The following is a 19,443-nucleotide window of genomic DNA, read 5'->3' as shown; positions in this document are numbered from 1 at the left end:
TGTCAGCCTTGTAAAACTTCTCTACAAATGGTGTCGTAAGACACGCCGTGTAGACTCGGCAATAAACAGTAGGTCACATATCACTTAGTTAATATGAATCGGGGTGCACTCATTGATATGAAAGAAGTCCCGCTTGTCCCTTCTGGGATGTTTTGTGGAACAATTATTATTTTTAATTTAATTTAATTTAATAATTTAATATTTTTTAATTATTAGTCAGAAAATTCAGTCTCCACCGTGAAACATCTGACAATGGAATGAGGTTGATAAGACTTCGCAGCGGCAAAACATGGTAGTTAGCATCATCAGATTTAAGCAACTCGACATTCATAAGGGCACCTGGTTGTCTCCAGATTAGAAAAACAAGAAATCAAATTGATCACTCTGTGATAAATGGAAGAAATTCATCGAGGGAGCATAGACTCGGACCACAACCTTTTTGCATCAAAGGTACGTACCAAATTAAATGTGGCAAACGAAGTACGAGCACACACAACACGAAAGTTAGACATCGTTACGCAGCAAACACAACAGATCGCCACAGCATATTCCACTCAGCTCAAAGCACACCTTCTCCCGATAACATATCAGCACAAGGGCAAAGTATTGACCATTCCATGTAAATAGCCGCAAAATCCATACTTGGATACATGATATAACTTCACCTAGGAACCCATGGTATGACCAGGAGTGTCGTGTTGCTACCGAAGAGAAAAATGCGGCATATAGGGCTACTCTACAATCAGTAGCAACGCGTAGCGCATGAGAGAGGTATCTGGAGAAAAGAAGGGAAGAGAAACATCTTTTCCGCAGGAAAAAGAGAGAAATGAAAAAGCGGGAGTTTAAAAAAATCCAGATGTACAGGAGCCAAGATGAGGCCCAAAAGTTCTACCAAAGAGTAAGACATCAAACTGACGACTTTGGTACAGGAACATCTTCCTGTAGAGACCAGCAAGGTTATTTGGTAACAGATGCAGATAGTGTGCTCAGGACATGACAAGAGTATTTTTGCAAACTGTTGGTATCCAATACTAGCAACGAAGATAACACAAATCCAACCCCAGAAGATGGTATCGAATGTATACCGCCCGGTCAAGATGATGTAAAGACAGCAATAAACAAACTGAAGAATAATAAGGCAGCAGGAGCCGATGGCCTACCAGCTAGTTATGCTTCAGCTAGTTAGTCCCATGGGGCACGAAGAACGCGTACCCAACGATTGGAATCTGAGCATCCTGTGTCCCGTCCCCAAGAAGGGAGACAAGGTTGTGTGTTCCAACTACAGGGACATAAGTCTGCTCCCTGTTGCTTATAAGATAGTGTCAGGGATACTGTGCGAACAATTAAAGCCGACGGTCAACGAAACAATTGGACCATACGGGCTTTATACCTGCCAAATCAAGCATTGACCAGATATTTATCCTATGGCAAATCCTGGAGAAGACCCAAGTTATGCAGATCGACACATACTACCTTTATGTCGAATTTGGAATCCGCGCAAAGCTCATTCGGCTTTGTAAAATGACATTAACTAATACTCTGTCCTCACATGTTACTTGCTTATACTGACGATATAGACACCATGGGCCGATCAGAAAAAGAAGTAAGTCATACCTTTAAGAAGGTGGAAGGAGTATCTGCAAAAGTGGGTCTGGCTATAAAAGGCGGGAAGACCAAGCTGATGGTGTCGACGCGCAATGCGTCCATAGAGCTCCGACCAAAAGTGTTAATTGATTCCTATAATTTTGAGGTAGTAAAATACCTCATCTACCTCGGCATGGCCATAAACACAACAAACACCATCAGTTGTGAAATAAGAAGAATTGTATTGACCAACAAATGCTACTTTGGCTTAAGTAAGCAGTTAAAAAAACACGCCTAACAAAACACTACCCGTGCTTATGTATGGTTCCGAAGCCTGGGTACTTGCGCAAGCAGATAACGCAGTGTCTGGTGTGTTTGAGAGAAATAAATCTTCGAAAGATCTACGGGCCAATCTTAGTTGACGGTGAATATCGATGTCGTATGAACCACGACCTGTATCTGTCATACAAAGACATCAGCAGGGACGTACGCAGGATTTCATTTCGGGGGGGGGGGGGGGGGGCACAACTTGACCAAAAATCATGAAAAATTCAAATGTTGTGTAGCGTTACGTAAAGCTATTTTAAGGGGTTATGGCCACTTATAAGCATGAGAAAAGCCATTTTCATGCATTTTTTATAAAAAATCTATTAAACTTCAAGTTACTATCTATTTTTTTTGTTTTTTTTTTTTTTTGAAAAATCTTACTTTCAAATGCTTATAAAGCACTGTTTTTACTAAAGCAGTTTGCGGTGCTCACTGTAGTTTGAAAAAGAATAAACCGATCAGCATATATTTTTGTGGGATCATTACGAAGCTAATAACCTAATAATCTTGTCCACTATCGAAAAGGAATTAAAAAAATTAATTTTTAAAAATGTTGAACAGTTAAAATCAAAATTTCGATTTTAACAAAAACAAAACACTGTACAAAATTGATATTTTTTCTGGCTCCGTCAGCAGTTTTTTAAAGACTCTCTATGTTAAGCACCTGATTTATGTGTACAATAGTCCCACAAAAACATACAAAGTGCCACTTCGAGGAAAAGACGTTTTAATTTCTATGTATGCTACATACAAAACACAATAAATGTTTCCCTTCGAAAGCACATATCTCGGTAAATTTTTGTCCGATGGACTGGAAATTTTGGCACATATTCTATTCTATATTTTATATGAAATAATGGTACAAAGTATACAAATTCAATATAAAGAATTCATAATATTTAGTCCCAATTTACATTAGGCGAGTTTACTTACGGCAAGTCTCAGTTTGTAGGAGAGACACTTTAGGGGTATGGAAGTTGAAAAAAATTGCTCGTACCGGCAATTTTCAGGCAATTCCTTTTATATTTTTCGTTTTTGACATTATATTCATTGTTTTGAGAACAGAATTGCCTGTATAAACGCAAGAGGCAAGTTTAAAAGAGAACGAGATAAATTGCCGCAAGAAAAATCGTTTAATGTAAATTGGGACTAAGGATACAATTTTAAATATTTACAGAGTAGGATATTTAGAATTGAAAATAGACACGTTCGGCAATGTCGCCATGTAAAATTTATTGAAGTATATTGAAGTGTTTAATCATACAGGTCCACGTTATGGTTTATCGCAGAATTTTACAACCAAAAAGAATTGCCGTTGTCTTTGCTATAGCAAGATTTTCACTATTTCGATGATCTTAGCCTAATTTTTAAGAATATCGGCTGTCGTTGTCGTTGATATGTTTCCAAATGAAAACATTAAGAAAAATTTAACAGTTTTTGAGATATGGTGCGAAATGTTAACAAATTATGGCATTTTTAGATATATTATAAAATTAATTTTTTTTTTCATTTCTCCAAATATTTTATTTTGGCCCTTATCTACAAATTTGCTGCGAAGGTCAGAAGAAGATTTGCATTGGTTTCAGAGATATAGCCCTAGTTGTTTTAAAAAGTCGATATTTAACAATGTTAGATGGGGCCATAAAATCCAAGCTGTATCTGACTCAACAAAACGGAACTAGGGCTTTTGTACTTTGGGTCTGTACTTTCAAAAAATCCTCACTTCAAATTATTTGCACAAGATTACCTTAAAAATGTTGCACAGTGTTATTTACCGAAAGAGATAGATTCTGATACCAGGATTATTTTTACTTTTAATATTATGTTACAAAAGAAGCGTTATAATTTGTTTTCTTAATTGTACGATTAGAAGTTTTTGGACTCGATGACAAACACTTTGATAGACTTAGTTCCATATAGTTTTGACAAATAACAGTAGATCCTTATTGAACCCCACATAATTATTCACTAATAATTATTTGAGAGACACTCCTCTCGATAGTTACCGCGCCCATAAGCTTTTTAGTTGGCCACCGTAGTATTTTGAGCTTTGTCAGGAAGCATAAACTTGTCCACGAAAAGTAGGATATCGCTGTAAACCAGACTACAAAATGTCCAAAAAATCATCGAACAGTCTTTAAACTGCAGTTATGTCAGACTTGTATAAGATACCTGAAGATGTTGTCCAAACATATTCTCTTGGACCTTGATGTATTTTTGGAAGTAATCCTGCGAACCATATTAGGTTCGATTTTAGACCGAATCGGTTAGTCCCTTCGACCATTTTAGTGAACATTTTTGAACTTTTATGGCGGAGGTACCGATATGACTTAAATTTAATTTGGACAAAACATTACGAGATCCATAACTTGGACCGAGAGTTATCATGAGTTCCAACCTGCCACACAAACAGAGATACAGACGGACGGACGGTGGTAAGTACTTCCATCTTGGCTGAAACGAATATCGTCCAAACATATGTGAAGTCTTAAATCATTATTTTGATGAAATCTATACGATACAATCTTAGTGTATATAATCTCGTAATCTAAAGTCTGAGGTTACAGTTATACTTCGGTAATGATAAGTAAAAATCAAGTGAGGCACAAAAATTCATTTGTCTTCATTATCTCATACTATTTAGCAGCAAATTTGTCTAAAACTGAATAACAAAATTTTGACGATGGCAGTAAAACAAATTTCTAATTGGCTTTCAATATGTAGTCCACGAAGGACCGACCCTTCATACATTTTATTCAATAGATTTTTTTATATATTTCCATTCCCATAATACTGAACTCGTTATTTTTGTTATAACCGAATGAGTTTTAAGCCTCGAGAGCTCTATACAGTTCGAATAAATAATAGACATGGGGTATATTAATTAAGGAATTAGCATTTGATAGTGGTATGATATGACATGAAGAAATAATTCAGATTTTATTGGAAGTTTCTCTCAAAAATACCTTACAAAGAAAAATTTTTAAAATATTTTCTTACAAAACTTTAATGATGTACATTTTCTGTTCAGAAACTTAAGAAAATATAAGTTTTAATTTAAATCTTCAAATATACAAACATTTTTATAAGAAAAAATTTAATAACTAGTTACAGTAGCTTAAAAAATGTTGTTCGACCAAACCATTTCGGGGGGCGCACGGGGGGCCCTCCACCATATGGAGGGTATAATCAAATTTGTCATTCCGTTTGTAACACATCGAAATATTCGTCGGAGACCCTATAAAGTATACATATTATTGATCAGCATAAAATTCTATGTCGATTTGACCATGTCCGTCTGTCCGTCTGGTACAGAATGTTTTATTACTTGCAGGATGGTTGGTATTGAAAATGGGATATATCGGTCCACGTTTTGATATAGCCCCCATAGAACGGTACCTCCCGATTTTCGATATTTTTAAGGTTTTAGCTTCATTATCCTACCAAAATGGCTGAAATAGGGTATGTAGTCTTCTTTAGGGGTATAAAACATTCCGCCAGAGTTTTGTCGGTATCAGTCCACACCTTCATATAGCCCCATAGAACGGTACCTCCCGATTTTCGGTATTTTGAAGATGTTAGCTTCATTATCCTACCAAAATGGCTGAAATTTGGTACGTAGTCTTCTTTAGGGGTATAAAACCTTCCCCCAGAATTTTGTCGGTATCGGTTCACACCTTCATATAGCCCCCATAGAACGGTACCTCCCGATTTTCGGTATTTTTAAGGTTTTAGCTTCATTATCCTACCAAAATGGCTGAAATTTGTTACGTAGTCTTCTTTAGGGGTATAAAACTTTCGCCCAGAATTTTGTCGGTATCGGTTCACACCTTCGTATGGCCCCCATATAACGGTACCTCCCGATTTTCGGTATTTTGAAGATGTTAGCTTCATTATCCTACCAAAATGGCTGAAATTTGGTACGTAGTCTTCTTTAGGGGTATAAAACTTTCCCCCAGAATTTTGTCGGTATCGGTTCACACCTTCATATAGCCCCCATAGAACGGTACCTCACGATTTTCGGTATTTTGAAGGTTTTAGGTTCATTATCCTACCAAAATGGCTGAAATTTGTTACGTAGCCTTCTTAAGGGGTATAAAACTTTCCCCCATAATTTTGTCGGTATCGGTCCACACCTTCATATAGCCCCCATAGAACGGTACCTCCCGATTTTCGGTATTTTGAATGTTTTAGCTTCATTATCACACCGAAATGGCTGAAATTTGGTACTTAGTCTACGTTGGTGGTATTAAACTTTCCCCCAGAACTTTGTCGGTATCGGTCCACGCCTTCATATAGCCCCCATAGAACGGTAGCTCCCGATTTTCGGTATTTTGAACGTTGTGGCCTCAATATTCCACCGAAATGGCTGAAATTTGAAATTTAAACTTCGTTGGGGATTTTCAAACTTCCCCTTTAAATTTGTCGGTATAGGTCCACGCCTTCATATAGCCCTCATGGAAAATTACCTCCCGATTTTTTGTATTTTGAAGGTTGTGTCTTCAATATTCCACCAAAATTGCTGAAATTTGGTATTTAGTCTTCAGTGTGATATAAAACTGTTCGCCAGAAATATTTCTGTACAGGTCCACGCTTTCAAATTGCCCAATTTCTGACTAAAAGTCGTCGATATAGGTCCACGTTTCGATATAGCCCCCATAGAACGGTACCTCCGGATTTTCGTAATACTGAAGATTGTGACGTCAATATCCAACAGAATTGGCTGAAATTCGTTATTTCGTCTTCCAAGAGTTATAAAATATTCCAGAAGAGTATTATCAGCATGGGTCCACGTCTTCCTATATCCCCATAGAAGCTTACTTCTTGATTTTCGGTACTGTTTTAGTTTTAGCCACATTCTCTTACCGAAATATAGGAAATTTGGTATTTACCCCCAGTTTTTGTAACTTATTTTTGTTCGTTCGTCTATTTTCGTTATAATTTAGGCATCCATAGCTCAGCCCACAGATGACATAAAGATTTTATTTTTCGTAAATGAGTTCCATATATAGCTAAGAATTCCTCATTTAAAAATCAGCGCTCTACATTTGCGCTAAGGCGAGTAAATCGATCTACAAAATTTGACAATTCGTGTGAGAAGAATAAACATTTTTACAAAAACTGGGGGTTAGTCTTCTTTGAGCCTAAAAACTTTCCGTCAGAAATTTGTCGGTATAGATCGACGTTTTGAAATAGCCCCCATAGAATGGTGCCTCACATTGTTTTACCGAAATTGATGAAATTTAGTATTAAGTCTTCTTCATACACGAAAGGAAACTAATTATTCCATTTTACTTCAATACAACTTGTGGTAGGTTGTATAACAAGTTCGGCCCGGCCGAACTTACTTCCCAGCAAATCAATCGTACCGACATCTTAAAGAAATCGGAACAAAATTCGGATAATACGTCCGATGTCTGATGCGAAATCGTAACGATATCTTAACGAAAGTTGTATGAAGTGGTTGACATAATTTCGGAACGAAATGTCGGAGCGACATCGTATCGATTTCGATCAGATTTCGTAACGAAATCTGAAGAAAATCCTTGGGAAATTCGGAAAGGAAAATTTTTTCCGACATTTGTTCCGAAATCGGAGCGAAATCGGTACAAAATCTGAACTATTTCCGCTCCGAAAAATCGTTTAGAAATCGGGACGAAATCTGAACAACGTTGCTTCTGAAATTGCTTCTGGACATCCGACATTTGGTTTGCTGGGTTGTTTATATTGAACTGATAAAATGGAATATGTGGAATATTTTGATAAAAATGTTTGCCAATATATGAAATATTTTATCAGTTGTATTTTTATTTTGTGATCAAATAATTTTATCGAATTTTGTCAATATGACAATTTTTTTGTCGCCGGAAAATCGATAAGTTTTTGATTGAATCTTTGAATTTTTTTTATCAAATGGCTAAATGTTTTTCTGTGTACTTAAAAAGCCATTTCGTTTAGAATTTTAATTTAATAATATTCTTCGATTTGGGTATAAATTTAAGTAGATTTATGTATATAATATTAGATGAAATTTCAATTGAATTGAAAAACTTTTTAATTGTTTGAATTTTCTTAAGATAATTCTTATAACGACATTTTTATATATTTAAAATTTGAAGTACCTAATATTAAACTTAAATTAAAGAAATATTAAATCTGGCCATAATAATCATCAATTTGATGAGCTTTCTCTTTCAGAATAACTAAGTTTTTTTTGTTTAGTACAAAAGGTAAAAACTATGTAAACCTTATTAATTTCCTAGACAAAGGGTAAGTCATTGTCTATAAATAAATAATTCTAAAGCAGTGACTTTTAATTTTTTGCAATTATTTATATACGCGCAGCTTAGATGCATTTTCTGAAAGTTAATTTAGAAACACTTATGTCAAAATATTCTATTAATTTGAGTATTAAGTTTTTACTATGCCATTACACTGCTTATCTCCTAAATATGCTGCTTACAAGTATTACAAAATTGCTAAATTCTCATTTGAGAAAGACAAATGTTTACCAAAATGATAAATTGGCCTATTGTACTAAATAAAGAATATGCTTCTTATACTAGTTTATCTTATACATAGGTACATATTTTACATGTACATTAGTTTGTTTTTTCTGATATAATTTAACATGCAATAGTCTCTAAGAAAATATATTAAAATAATATGTATTGATAAGTACAGACTTCTTAGCAACAAGCTGTTATTGCAGGAAGAATGCATCGATAGATTTTTAAATGTAAATATTCTACATATCCAGATTATATTTTGCAAAATCACAATTCGGCGCATAAATAACCTATTAGTTTACAAATAGATATAATTGATTTGAAAAAAAAAACGTAGGAACATTAGATCCTACAAATAAGTGAGCTTTAAATATCTAAATTCTGCTTTTTACACCTTTCACAGGATTAAGTTAAGTTTCAACGGTTAAGTTTCAATTTTTATGAATTTCAGATATACATATAACAAAGAAGCTGGTCATGGAAAATACACTTTAATTTGAATAATAAAAAGATAAAAGTTATTATTATATTATTATTGGTGATAAAGACATGTAATTCAGTTTATTGTCCACCAGAATTGTTGTCATATCCTTAATTGAATTTTCAGATAAATCATAATGTTTTTATATGTATAATTACATTACATTACATCTTAATGTTTTAACTTATAAGTATTTCCATTTCATATGCCTGATTGTTTATTCGATGTTATACTGTGTCAATACCGGTATATAGATACAATACTATGGTACAATATTATGGTTTAGATGCCTTTATATTCTAAACAGATCATTTTGTCCTACAAACTGAAATAGGAATAGATTGTTTGTGATATTATCTTCCACTTGTTCTTTTCATCGAAGTTTTGGCCTTTCCTTTGGGGCGTATATGGTCGAGCAATTTTGCTGTAGTCGGAGTTTGAGTCGAAAAAATATCTCGACTCCGGAAACATTTTTTGTTTATTTATCAATACAATAATTTTTGAAGATGAGTCGTCTCTATTTTGATTAAAAAACAAGTGAACCAAGGCTATAGTCGGGTCGGGGCCGCCTATGTGATATCCTACACCACTACCCCTGTGCATAAGCTTTTGACTGGTAAAATTCAAAATATTTAAGTTGGGATAGCTTAGCGCCTTTGCTCTGAATGTCTTCATTAATACAGGTCAATTTTGTTGAAAAGCATTTAAGTGCATCGTCAGTACAACTCAAATAAAAAAATGGAAAAGTGTTATGTACGCCAACCATCAACAGGCTTCTTTCTCTTTGAAAACCCCATCAACACCGAAAATATCGTGAGGATCCGATCAAAATTCCGACCTGTAGTGTGATTGCACAAAAAATGGAAAAAGGGATGCATTACCACCTATAACAACCTACTTCACATCGTTGTAAAAGTGATATTTATATCCTCAGCATTTATGCTAACGAGGGTATATACACTTTCATACGGACAAAATGTGCCTTATCGAAATATTGGTTTTAGACCCCAAGTATGTTTGGACGAAATGTGTTTTAGACAATATGGAGTCGATTGAGCAATGTCCGTCCGTCAGTCTGCCTGTATGTCTGGCTGGCTGGTGCGCACGATAACTCTCGAACGGATGAACCGATTTGATCCAAAATTTGGCTTTCGTAATATTTTGTCCAAACTTAGTTTAAGTTCGAAGATGAGTTATATCGGTCCACTCCTTCCAGTACCTCCCCTTAAAAGTTCGAAAATGTTCGGAAAATTTGTGCGCACAATAACTCTGGTACATACTTTGCACATCGTGAAATTTCTACCAGACTGAGATAAGGTTCCAATATGAACTCAATCGGTCAACTCCTTCGGGTGCCTCCCACACAAAATTTCGCAAAAGTGCAGTTTAGGACCTGCTCTCGAATCGCTTTGATTTTTGCTATAACAACTTGTATTCACTGCCCCATATACGACGGTACAAGTTTCAAAAAGGGCAAATCCATACTTCCTGAGAAAATAGCCCGAAAGTTGCAAAAATCCCCTATGTGTAGTGATTGGAGCGCAAGATAACTCTCCAGCGGATCTGCCGATTCGGTTCAAAATTTGGCCTTCGTAATATTTTGTCCAAACTTAATTAATCAAGTACCTCCCCCACAAAAGTTCAAAAATGCTCGGAACAATTGTGCACATGATAACTCTTGAATGGAGTGGCCGATTTGGTCCATACTTTACACATCCTTATATGTCTACCAGATATTGATCAGGTTTGAATATGAACTATATTTGTCCACTCCTTCGGTTACCTCACACACAAAATTTCGGATAAATTCTCTTTAAGGCCCGCTCTCGAATCACTTTGATTTCTGTTGAAGCAAGTTGCATACAGTGCTTCTTACGCCGGCATACTTTTTGAGAAAATAGCCTGAAAAGTGCAAAAAAACCCTATGACACCGTGTGTAGAGGTTGGATTGTAAGACAACTCTCGAACGGAACAACCGATTTGGTCCAAAGTTTGGGTTCGTCATATTTTGTCCAAACTTGATTTCAGTTCGAAGGCAATATCGGTATTTTCGCCAACATTAAAAATGCCACAAAATAGTATGCACGATATATCTTGAACGGGGCAACCAATTTGGTCCAAACTTTTGATCTCCTAATATTCTGCCCACATTTAATATTCTGCCTCTCCTTAGGGTACCTCCCCCAAAAAAGTTCAACATTTATGTCGAAGTGCAGTTTAGGGTCTGTTCGAAGATCCTTGGGAAATGTATACGGATGCTGTTCGTTGTGGTCCTGTTTACAGCAAGATTATGTTTTCCGTGGACAAGTCCATGCTTCCTGGTATACTGATCCAAAAGTTATACTGTGACCCACTAAAGTGTCCAGTGTCCAAAATAAGATCAACTTCCATAATGGACTATGTCGGTCCATTCCTTCCAGTACCTCCTCCGCAACATTTTGAACTTTAACCCTAATCCACATTTTGTCGGCAAGTTCAAATTTCCAAAAAGAGCCACCAAGTTCTGTACGTAGATGAAAGTTTTGATACATATAGGCTGAGGGTATATCTCTGTCGGCAAAGCCAACTCATACTTTTTTACTTGTTTTTCTGGGCTTTCATATTGATATGACCCAGACAACGCAATCGTTGTTCTATCTTATCTGCGTTCGTAAATATCCATGCTTCAGATCCATATTTAAGTACGGGTACTATTAGTGTCTGGTAGAGCGTGATTTTTGTTTGACGAGAGGTGGGTTTTCTTTTATAACGGTATATATAGACCAAAGTAGCATATATTGAAAACCCGAATATTTGTCAGCAAAAATTATTTTATTGTTCTTATACCCTCATCCATAAATGTCCAAAGACATAAATAGTAATCTTATGAGAGCGAGTATATGGCATATTATCAATCATATACGAGTAAGTATAAGTGGTGCAATGGTATGCACAACCGCCTTGCACGCTGAATGTCGTGGGTTCGATTCCCCTGCCAGTCAACATCAAAATTTTCAAGATCCATCTCTCAAATCGCTTTGTTTTTTTCCAACCCCCAGCACCCCTATTGCGACGGTACAAGTTTTTAAACGGGCAAGTTCATACTTCCTGTGAAAATGAACCGAAAGCTTTAAAAAACCCCACGACTACTATATGTAGAGGCTGGTTTCGAGTTTCGAACTAGATACTGGGTTGTTCCAGACTTTGCATGTCATAATATTTCTGCAAACTCACACAAAGTTCCAAGATGGTACTTATCGGTTCACTCCTTTCGGTATCTCTCCCACTTATGTTAAAAACTATTCGTTAACATGGCACAACGCATGCCATGTTAACGAAACGGAGTAACCGATCTGGGTCAAACTTTGCATCTCCAAATATTTTGTCCAAACTTATATATATACATATCGGTCCACTCAAAAAAGTTCAACATTTTTGTTTACGTGCAGTTCAAGGTCTGTTCGAGGATCCTTTGGAAATTTTTGCGAAAAATTGTGCGCACGATAACTCTTGCAGGGAGTAACTGATTAGGTCTATACTTTGAACATCGTAATATTTTTATGAGACATAGCTGAGATTCCAATATGGACTCTATCGGTCCAATACTTCCGGTACATTCCACACAAAATTTCGGAAAGGTTTAGTTTGGGACCTGCTCTCGAATCGGGTTTTCGTTGTAGCAACTTGTATTCGCTGCCTCCATTACGACGATATAAGTTTTCTTATGGGCAAGTCCATTCTTCCTGAGAAAATAGCCAGAAATTTGTAAACAAAAAACCCTATGGCAGCATGTGTAGTGCCTGGAGCGTACGATAACTCTCGAACGGATCAGCCAATTCGGTCCAAAAATTGACGTTCATAATATTTTGTAAAAACTTAGTTTAAGTTCGAAGATATGCCATATCGGTACACTCCCTTAGGTACCTCACCCATAAAAGTATTTTTTTTTTTGCTAAAATGGTCCGCATGATAACTCTCGCAGGCAGTAACTGATTTGGTCCATACTTTTCATATCGTAATATATCTACGGGACATAGATCAGGTTCAAATATAGACTAGGCTTCTCCTTCTAGTACCTCCCACACAAAATTTTTGGAAAAGTGCCAATTATTTCGTTGACCACGGGCTTTAGTCGTTCGCGGAATATCCCTAACACTATCTTGTAGGCGATAGGGAGAAGACTTATGCCCCTATAGTTGGAGCATAAAGTCTTATCTCCTTTCTTATGGACTGGACACAGGATGCTCAGGTTCCAATCGTCGGGTACGCGTTTTTCCTGTCAGATGGAGGTAACTAGCTGATGCATACACTTTATCAGCGTGTCGCCATCAGCTCCTGCTGCCTTATTAATCTTCAGCCGGTTTATTGCTGTCTTTATCTCATCTTAGCCGGGTGGTATATATTCAACTAGCCGACCCGGTCCGCATTGCTGGCCCATAAAACAGTTTTATGTTACCTTTTCTTACCTTACCTTATTTTTCTGGTAGAATAGTATAACAGGAAGTGTTTGTCTGAAATCTAAACGTGAATTGCTTCTTAAATCCTTCAAGAATCGATCTAAAGCTTTAAGGGAATTTCTATGTGCCATCGTACATTCGTCCCAGATGATAACTTCTATTTAATATTGCATGTGTGTCCTTCATTCTAATAAATGTCCAGTGGCAACTTAAGGCCCGATTGTGTCATCCTTCCACCTTCTTATAATTTATTTTATATACCTGATGAAGCTATAGCTATCAATATATTGTATTCTGATCTATACACTTGCTTTCCAATAAGACCAAAGCTTCGTTATGCATAACATCTGGTATTTCCATTGATTTGTAACATATTTAAGAATGTGGGAGAGGTCGGGTCTTAAGGGTAAAATATGTACCCATGGTCTGGGAAACGGACACGTAGATTCTCTGAAAATTTCAAGAAAATCGGTTAAGAAGTCTTTAATACATGAGCTATTTAAAAAAGTGGGCGTGGTCGGGTCTTTAGGCCGCAAATTAGTATCTAGGACCGGAGACACAACAACCATTGTCTCGCAAATTAATTTTCTCATCGATACGTTCGTCAGTTTTGTTAAAATACAGTTCTTAAAAAAAAGTAGGGCATGGGGGATGTACCCCGTCCCCTCCGAAATTCAACAAAATATATACCCTATTTCCGATACGTTTGTCAATTTTGTTAAAATAGCGTTTTTAAAAATAGGGGCATAGGGGAGGTACCCCGCCCTCTTCGAAATGTAAAAAAATATATGGCCTATTTTCACCACCGGTGTTCCTTGTACATTCTCTAAAATTTTCAAGAAAATCGGTTAAGCAGTTTTTGAGTCTATACGGAACATACAAACATACTAACATACACACATTGCCTTTTATATATAAGAAGAAGAAGAAGATACCATCTTCTGGGATTGGATCTGTGGTATCTTCGTCGAGTTCGCTACTATTGGATACCAACAGTTTGGAAAAATATTCTTTCCATATCCTTAGCACACTATCTGTATCAGTTACCAGATTACCCTGTTGGTCTCTACAGGAGGATGTGCCCGTTCCAAAGCCATCAGTTTGATGTTTCACTCTTTGGTAGAATTTTCGGAGTTCATTCTGTCTCCTGTACATCTCGATTTTTTCACACTCCCGCTTTTTCCATCTCTCTCTTTTACCTGCGGAAAAGATGCAATTTTTTCTCTTCGGTAGTAGCACGACACTCCTGGTCATACCATGGATTCCTTGGTGGAGGTCTCCGGTATCCAAGTACTGATTTTGCGGCTGTTTGCATGGAGTGGGCAATGTTTTGCCATTGTCCTGATATGTTATCGGGACGAGGAGTGCTTTGATTAAGCAGTTGGGCCAGTTGAGTGGAATATGCTGTGGCTATCTGTTGTGATTGCAGCTTACCGATGTCCAACTTCCGTGTTGTGTCTGTTCGCACTTTGTTTGCTACGTTTAATCTGGTACGTACCTTTGCTGCAACAAGGTAGTGGTCCGAGTCTATGTTTGCACCTCGGAACGATCGTACATCCAACACACGTGATCAATTTGATTTCTTGTTCTTCGACCTGGCGACAGCTTAGAGATGCTTAAATCTGGTATTGCTAACTACCATGTTTCTTGCAGCTACAAAGTCTATCAGCCTCATACCATTGTAAGATGTTTCACTGTGGAGACTGAAATTCCCGACTGTTGGGCCAAAGATATTCTTCTTTTCAATTTTGGTATTAAAATCGCCTAGAATAAGCGCAAATAAAGCTGATGTTGAAGAATTTTGCTTTTAAACGAATTGCAGCGAGTCTTTCATTCACTGGGGTGAAGCTGGATACCAGATGTTTTAACCTCTGACCAACTACAAATCCGCAAAAAAACTCATGCTTTGTGTCATCGCAGCTATAATACAGTGCGTCAGCTTTAGGTGTTGCTGTGACGCCTTTCCCGTTCCATCGTTTTTCCTGTATGGCAGTAATGTCTGCATTGTACTTTTCAAGTACATCTGCCAATGCGTAAACTGCACCTTCTCTATAAAGAGTGCGAACATTCCAGACGCTGATCATGGTCCTTAAAACGTTTGCGGGGTTCGTCAACTTTAGAAGTGTTTGCTTTTCTTTTCTTTCGTTTTTTTCATGGTAGGCTGTTTTTTCTAGGGGAGGGTTACTAACCCGACGCCCAAACCCAAGTTTTTAACGTTCTTATGGGTAAGCGCGCGGCACATTATAGCTCACTACCTTTAACGGGTGTTAAAGGCAGTTCCCCAGGTGACACCACGGGGATGTCAGCGTCCACTTGAGATGAAAGAGGGACCAAGATAAATCCAGGGCTTTGCCACGTTAAAGCCGGTCAGGACCGTTCCTTGGTATCTTTCATCCCCTACCTTACCCACCTCTGAAGCACTGCGATCTTGTTTTTCAAAATTTCTTTGCAATCGACACGTATTTTAAGTATTTTAAGACTGACATCAATAGACCATAATGAACTGAATCGGGGCATAGATTGCCCCCATATAAGAGGCACGTACGACCCATTTTCGGCATATATTGGAAGATTTTTGCTAGTTTGATAATTTTAGCTTATTTTCCATACAAAAATATCAGTAATTCTTTATATAAAGTTCCTAGGGGTCTGAAAGTTGAACTATGAAAACTTTTCTCACCTCAGGATTTCACCTACTTTGAGAACTTTAGCAACATTTTCGGAACAAAATACCTAAAATTACATATTTTACATAAACATCAAGCTTAAACACATGACTTCTATCGTTCTCATAAGTGTTTAAGGGGCGCCAAAGACTCAATACCGTTAATCCAAGGATAATGAGTAATTATGAGTGAATTCGATTTTCTGCCACTAAATATATCTGCTGGGCATTCATTCCACTATACACAACCTGCGGGCTCATCCTGAGTGTCTGGTCTATGCTTACCAGAACTGCCGATATTATAATTAAAAATACTGTCAAATTAGAGTGTATTTTCCTAAACAAAAACAGCAAATTTTAACTGGTTTTACAGAAAAAAAAAATTCTGAAGAATTTTTCTCTGTAAAATGTAAAAGTTAATAAATGTATTTCTAATGTTCGTCATCATTGATATATGTATGTTCATACATGTATGTGTACGTTCAACTTGGACAAATAGCACGAAACGTGAAACATTAATGGTCTACATACATATATCAAATATTTGCCCAATGTGAACATATCATAGGTACCCAACATTTTGCTATTTGAAATTGACAAAGAATGTTAAAGATTATATTTTAGTAGATAACAGAATTTGTAGATTTTTTCATTTTTACTAATGCCTATTTTGCTTTTCTCTGTTCTTTGATTTTCTCTGTTCTTTCTTACAGGCATTCCTCTACTACAAGAAGACAGTCCAGTTCATCAGCCCGGCATATTTGCATTGCAATAAAATTAATTTACTTCGTCAATAAAACAATAATAAGTTCAAAACAATTCAAAGAAAAACAAAGCAAAAAAAAATTAACTAACTTTATGATGTGTGTAAACAACAACAACAGGTTTTCTTTTTTGTAATGCGTTTTAAGATTTAAAACTACAAACAATAGAAAAAAGAAATAGTTTAAAATATTACAAAAACATTTTTATATATTATAAAAGCAAACTGATTATCCCTTTGTCAATCAATATAGCAAATTAATAATTATTTACGGAAGGAGGATTTTAATACTACTACATTTTTGTGATAAACAACAACAAAAAGAGTTAAATTCCGAAAAACGTCGGAAAATTAAGGAGACAAACCAATGTGTAGGACCCCCCAGGGCTACGTTGTTTTTCTTACCAGTTTTTCCCTCCCCTTAAATTATTAAGCGCCACAAAGTTCTGTTTTGAATTTTGCCTTTTTTGTTTTATGACAATAGTTTAGCTTTCTTGGTTATTTTCTTCTAATAGACCACCTTAATTATTGATTCAAGAAATAGTTTTCGTCTCAAATTCAAATCCTCAATAATAGCACCAATTTTGAAAAGACTTGAACCAAGCAATATCAAAAACTTTTTCATACGATAATCATAGCAACTCAACAGTTTATAGGTTCTACAGTAATTTGTACATGTAGACGACATCAATAATTCATAGCTCACACTCACTCACACACACACACACTTTGATAATATCAAAACAGTTTAGAGGGATGCGTGATGAAGGTCTAAGACATTTTATAAATAACTAACTAAAACAAAAACCAACCATTAACACTTTTCAACATATAACTCCCCCTCCCAGACAGGACTCAAAAAGAAAAACAACAACAATAATATTGAAATTAATAGCAATATTCGCTGAAATAAAAGGATTAAAAATAACTTCAGAATACAACTTACATAGTTTTAAAATAGCCAGTGCAGTGTCGTCTAAAAGAATAAGTCAAACTTATCACTTAGAAAGATAGCTAGAAGATAGAGTTAGAAGTTGAAAAGAGGATAAAACCCCCCAAATTGTGTAAACAAGCTAGTTTGAAAATAGAACCCCCCTGCCCCAAGACAAAAACCCCAAAACACACCTAGAAGAAAAAACCAAAAATTTAAATTAACTTAAAATATAAGAATTTGTTTTTGGCTACAATAATATACTTAAATGTAATATAAAATCGAAAACTAAAACAAACCCCGCCCCTTCATCTCTTTCTTCTTAAGATAACACACAAAACGCTAACAAAAAATTACAACCTAAAAACGTACATACATCAACAAAAATAAGACAAAGAAATTATCTCAAAAAATAAATTAAAAATCAACAAGAAATTCAAAATATAAAATAAAATTAAATTCAACTTGGATTACGCTTGGAAAGCTTAAAAACAAATAAAGAATAAAAATTATACAAAAAAGATAAGGCTTAGCAATATTTTAAATTCAAACCAAACCAAAAAAATTGTTTTAATTCCATACACAATTCTCCTTAACACATACACACACATAAATAAACCAACACAACATTCATTAGAAGCCACCATCCACCAAAGTTCGCCAATTCGCCACAATGAAGAAGAGCAATACCACCAACACAATTCTGTCTTCATTACCAACCAGTCCGACAATATCGGCTCATCATCACACTTACACGGGCGGCAGTAAGGCCAGTCTGCATAGCAGTCGTTCCAGCCGCACATCACTGAATCATTCGACAGCAAATGTGAAAAGCAATAAAATCGATTTGGAAATTGAAACGATTTTGGAAAAGGCAAAATTTTACACATCTGTGTGTTTGGGTAAGTAGCAAGATAAAATATACTGCACTCTAAATATACGCCAACAAAAAATTTAAACAACGGAGAACAGCTCAAAATCTCGCTGACCATAAACGCCGGTATAAATTTTTTTCCATAAGATAACGGACTAAACGCTCTAAAATACCTGTGGGCAGTGGATCAGGAATCGATTTTCCCACTTTTTTTGTCGTCACCAATTGTTAATTTCTATATGGGATTCGATAGTAAACATATTGAAACTAAAGAAAACAAATTAGGAAATTAGGTCAAAATATTGGAAGGTGTGGGCGTGGTGAGGTATTTAGGAAAATATGTGATTTTTGCTCATTTCTGTAAAAAGAAATAACTATTTCCCGGATACTATAACAGATATTGTGTTCAATGGTTTTTGTTAGGTAGGTAGAAGGGACGCACAGTGTTGCCGCTTCCATACAAAAGTGGACAAAAATAGAAGGAGTTGCTATAACTCGGTCAATTCACAGAAATCGGTTCAGATTTGGATATAGCTCCCATATATTTTTTTTTTTTTTGCTATAAATCGCTCAATTTTTAATGAGTAGCCTTCAAATTTAATATGGGATGTTTCCTCAGGCCACTGTTCAGTTTTACCGATTTTGATTTGATTTAGCAAAAATCGGTACAGATTTGGATATACTTACTTAGCTGGCCCATTACAGAACATTTGTTCCATATACCGAACTAAGAAAAGATCTCCAATTCTCTCTGTTTAGTGCTTCGCTTTCTGGAGTACCGCGCCTTTTCATCTCATCATCCACTTGTTTGTGCCATCTATTCCTTGGCCTGTCAATTCTGCGTGCACCGCCAAGCGGTCCGTATTTATACGC

The 19,443-nt window shown here is 36.1% G+C and overlaps 2 protein-coding genes across 4 annotated transcripts in view; both read left to right on the top strand.

Moving 5' to 3' along the window:
- The window catches only part of Teh3 (tipE homolog 3 phospholipid transfer protein), a 31,297-nt gene extending 13,080 nt beyond the window's left edge, over positions 1-18,217 (top strand). The window contains exon 2 of the mRNA XM_073985903.1: positions 16,716-18,217. The gene's annotated coding sequence lies outside the window, so the exon portion shown is untranslated. The remainder of the gene's footprint in view (positions 1-16,715) is intronic.
- Positions 18,218-18,257: 40 nt separating this feature from the next.
- The window catches only part of Teh2 (tipE homolog 2 phospholipid transfer protein), a 34,473-nt gene continuing 33,287 nt past the window's right edge, over positions 18,258-19,443 (top strand). For all 3 annotated transcript variants that reach the window (XM_073985905.1, XM_073985906.1, XM_073985904.1), the window contains exon 1: positions 18,258-18,598. In XM_073985905.1, coding sequence (XP_073842006.1) covers positions 18,370-18,598 — 229 coding nt within the window. In that variant the 5' untranslated portion in view covers positions 18,258-18,369. The remainder of the gene's footprint in view (positions 18,599-19,443) is intronic.

The sequence above is a fragment of the Musca autumnalis genome, unplaced genomic scaffold, assembly GCF_047663935.1.
Source record: "Musca autumnalis isolate F117 unplaced genomic scaffold, ASM4766393v1 scaffold_4, whole genome shotgun sequence".
In the NCBI taxonomy this organism is placed as follows: Eukaryota; Metazoa; Arthropoda; class Insecta; order Diptera; family Muscidae; genus Musca; species Musca autumnalis.
The sequence above is the reverse complement of the archived record's forward strand: the minus strand, read 5'-3'. Positions and strand labels throughout refer to the sequence as shown.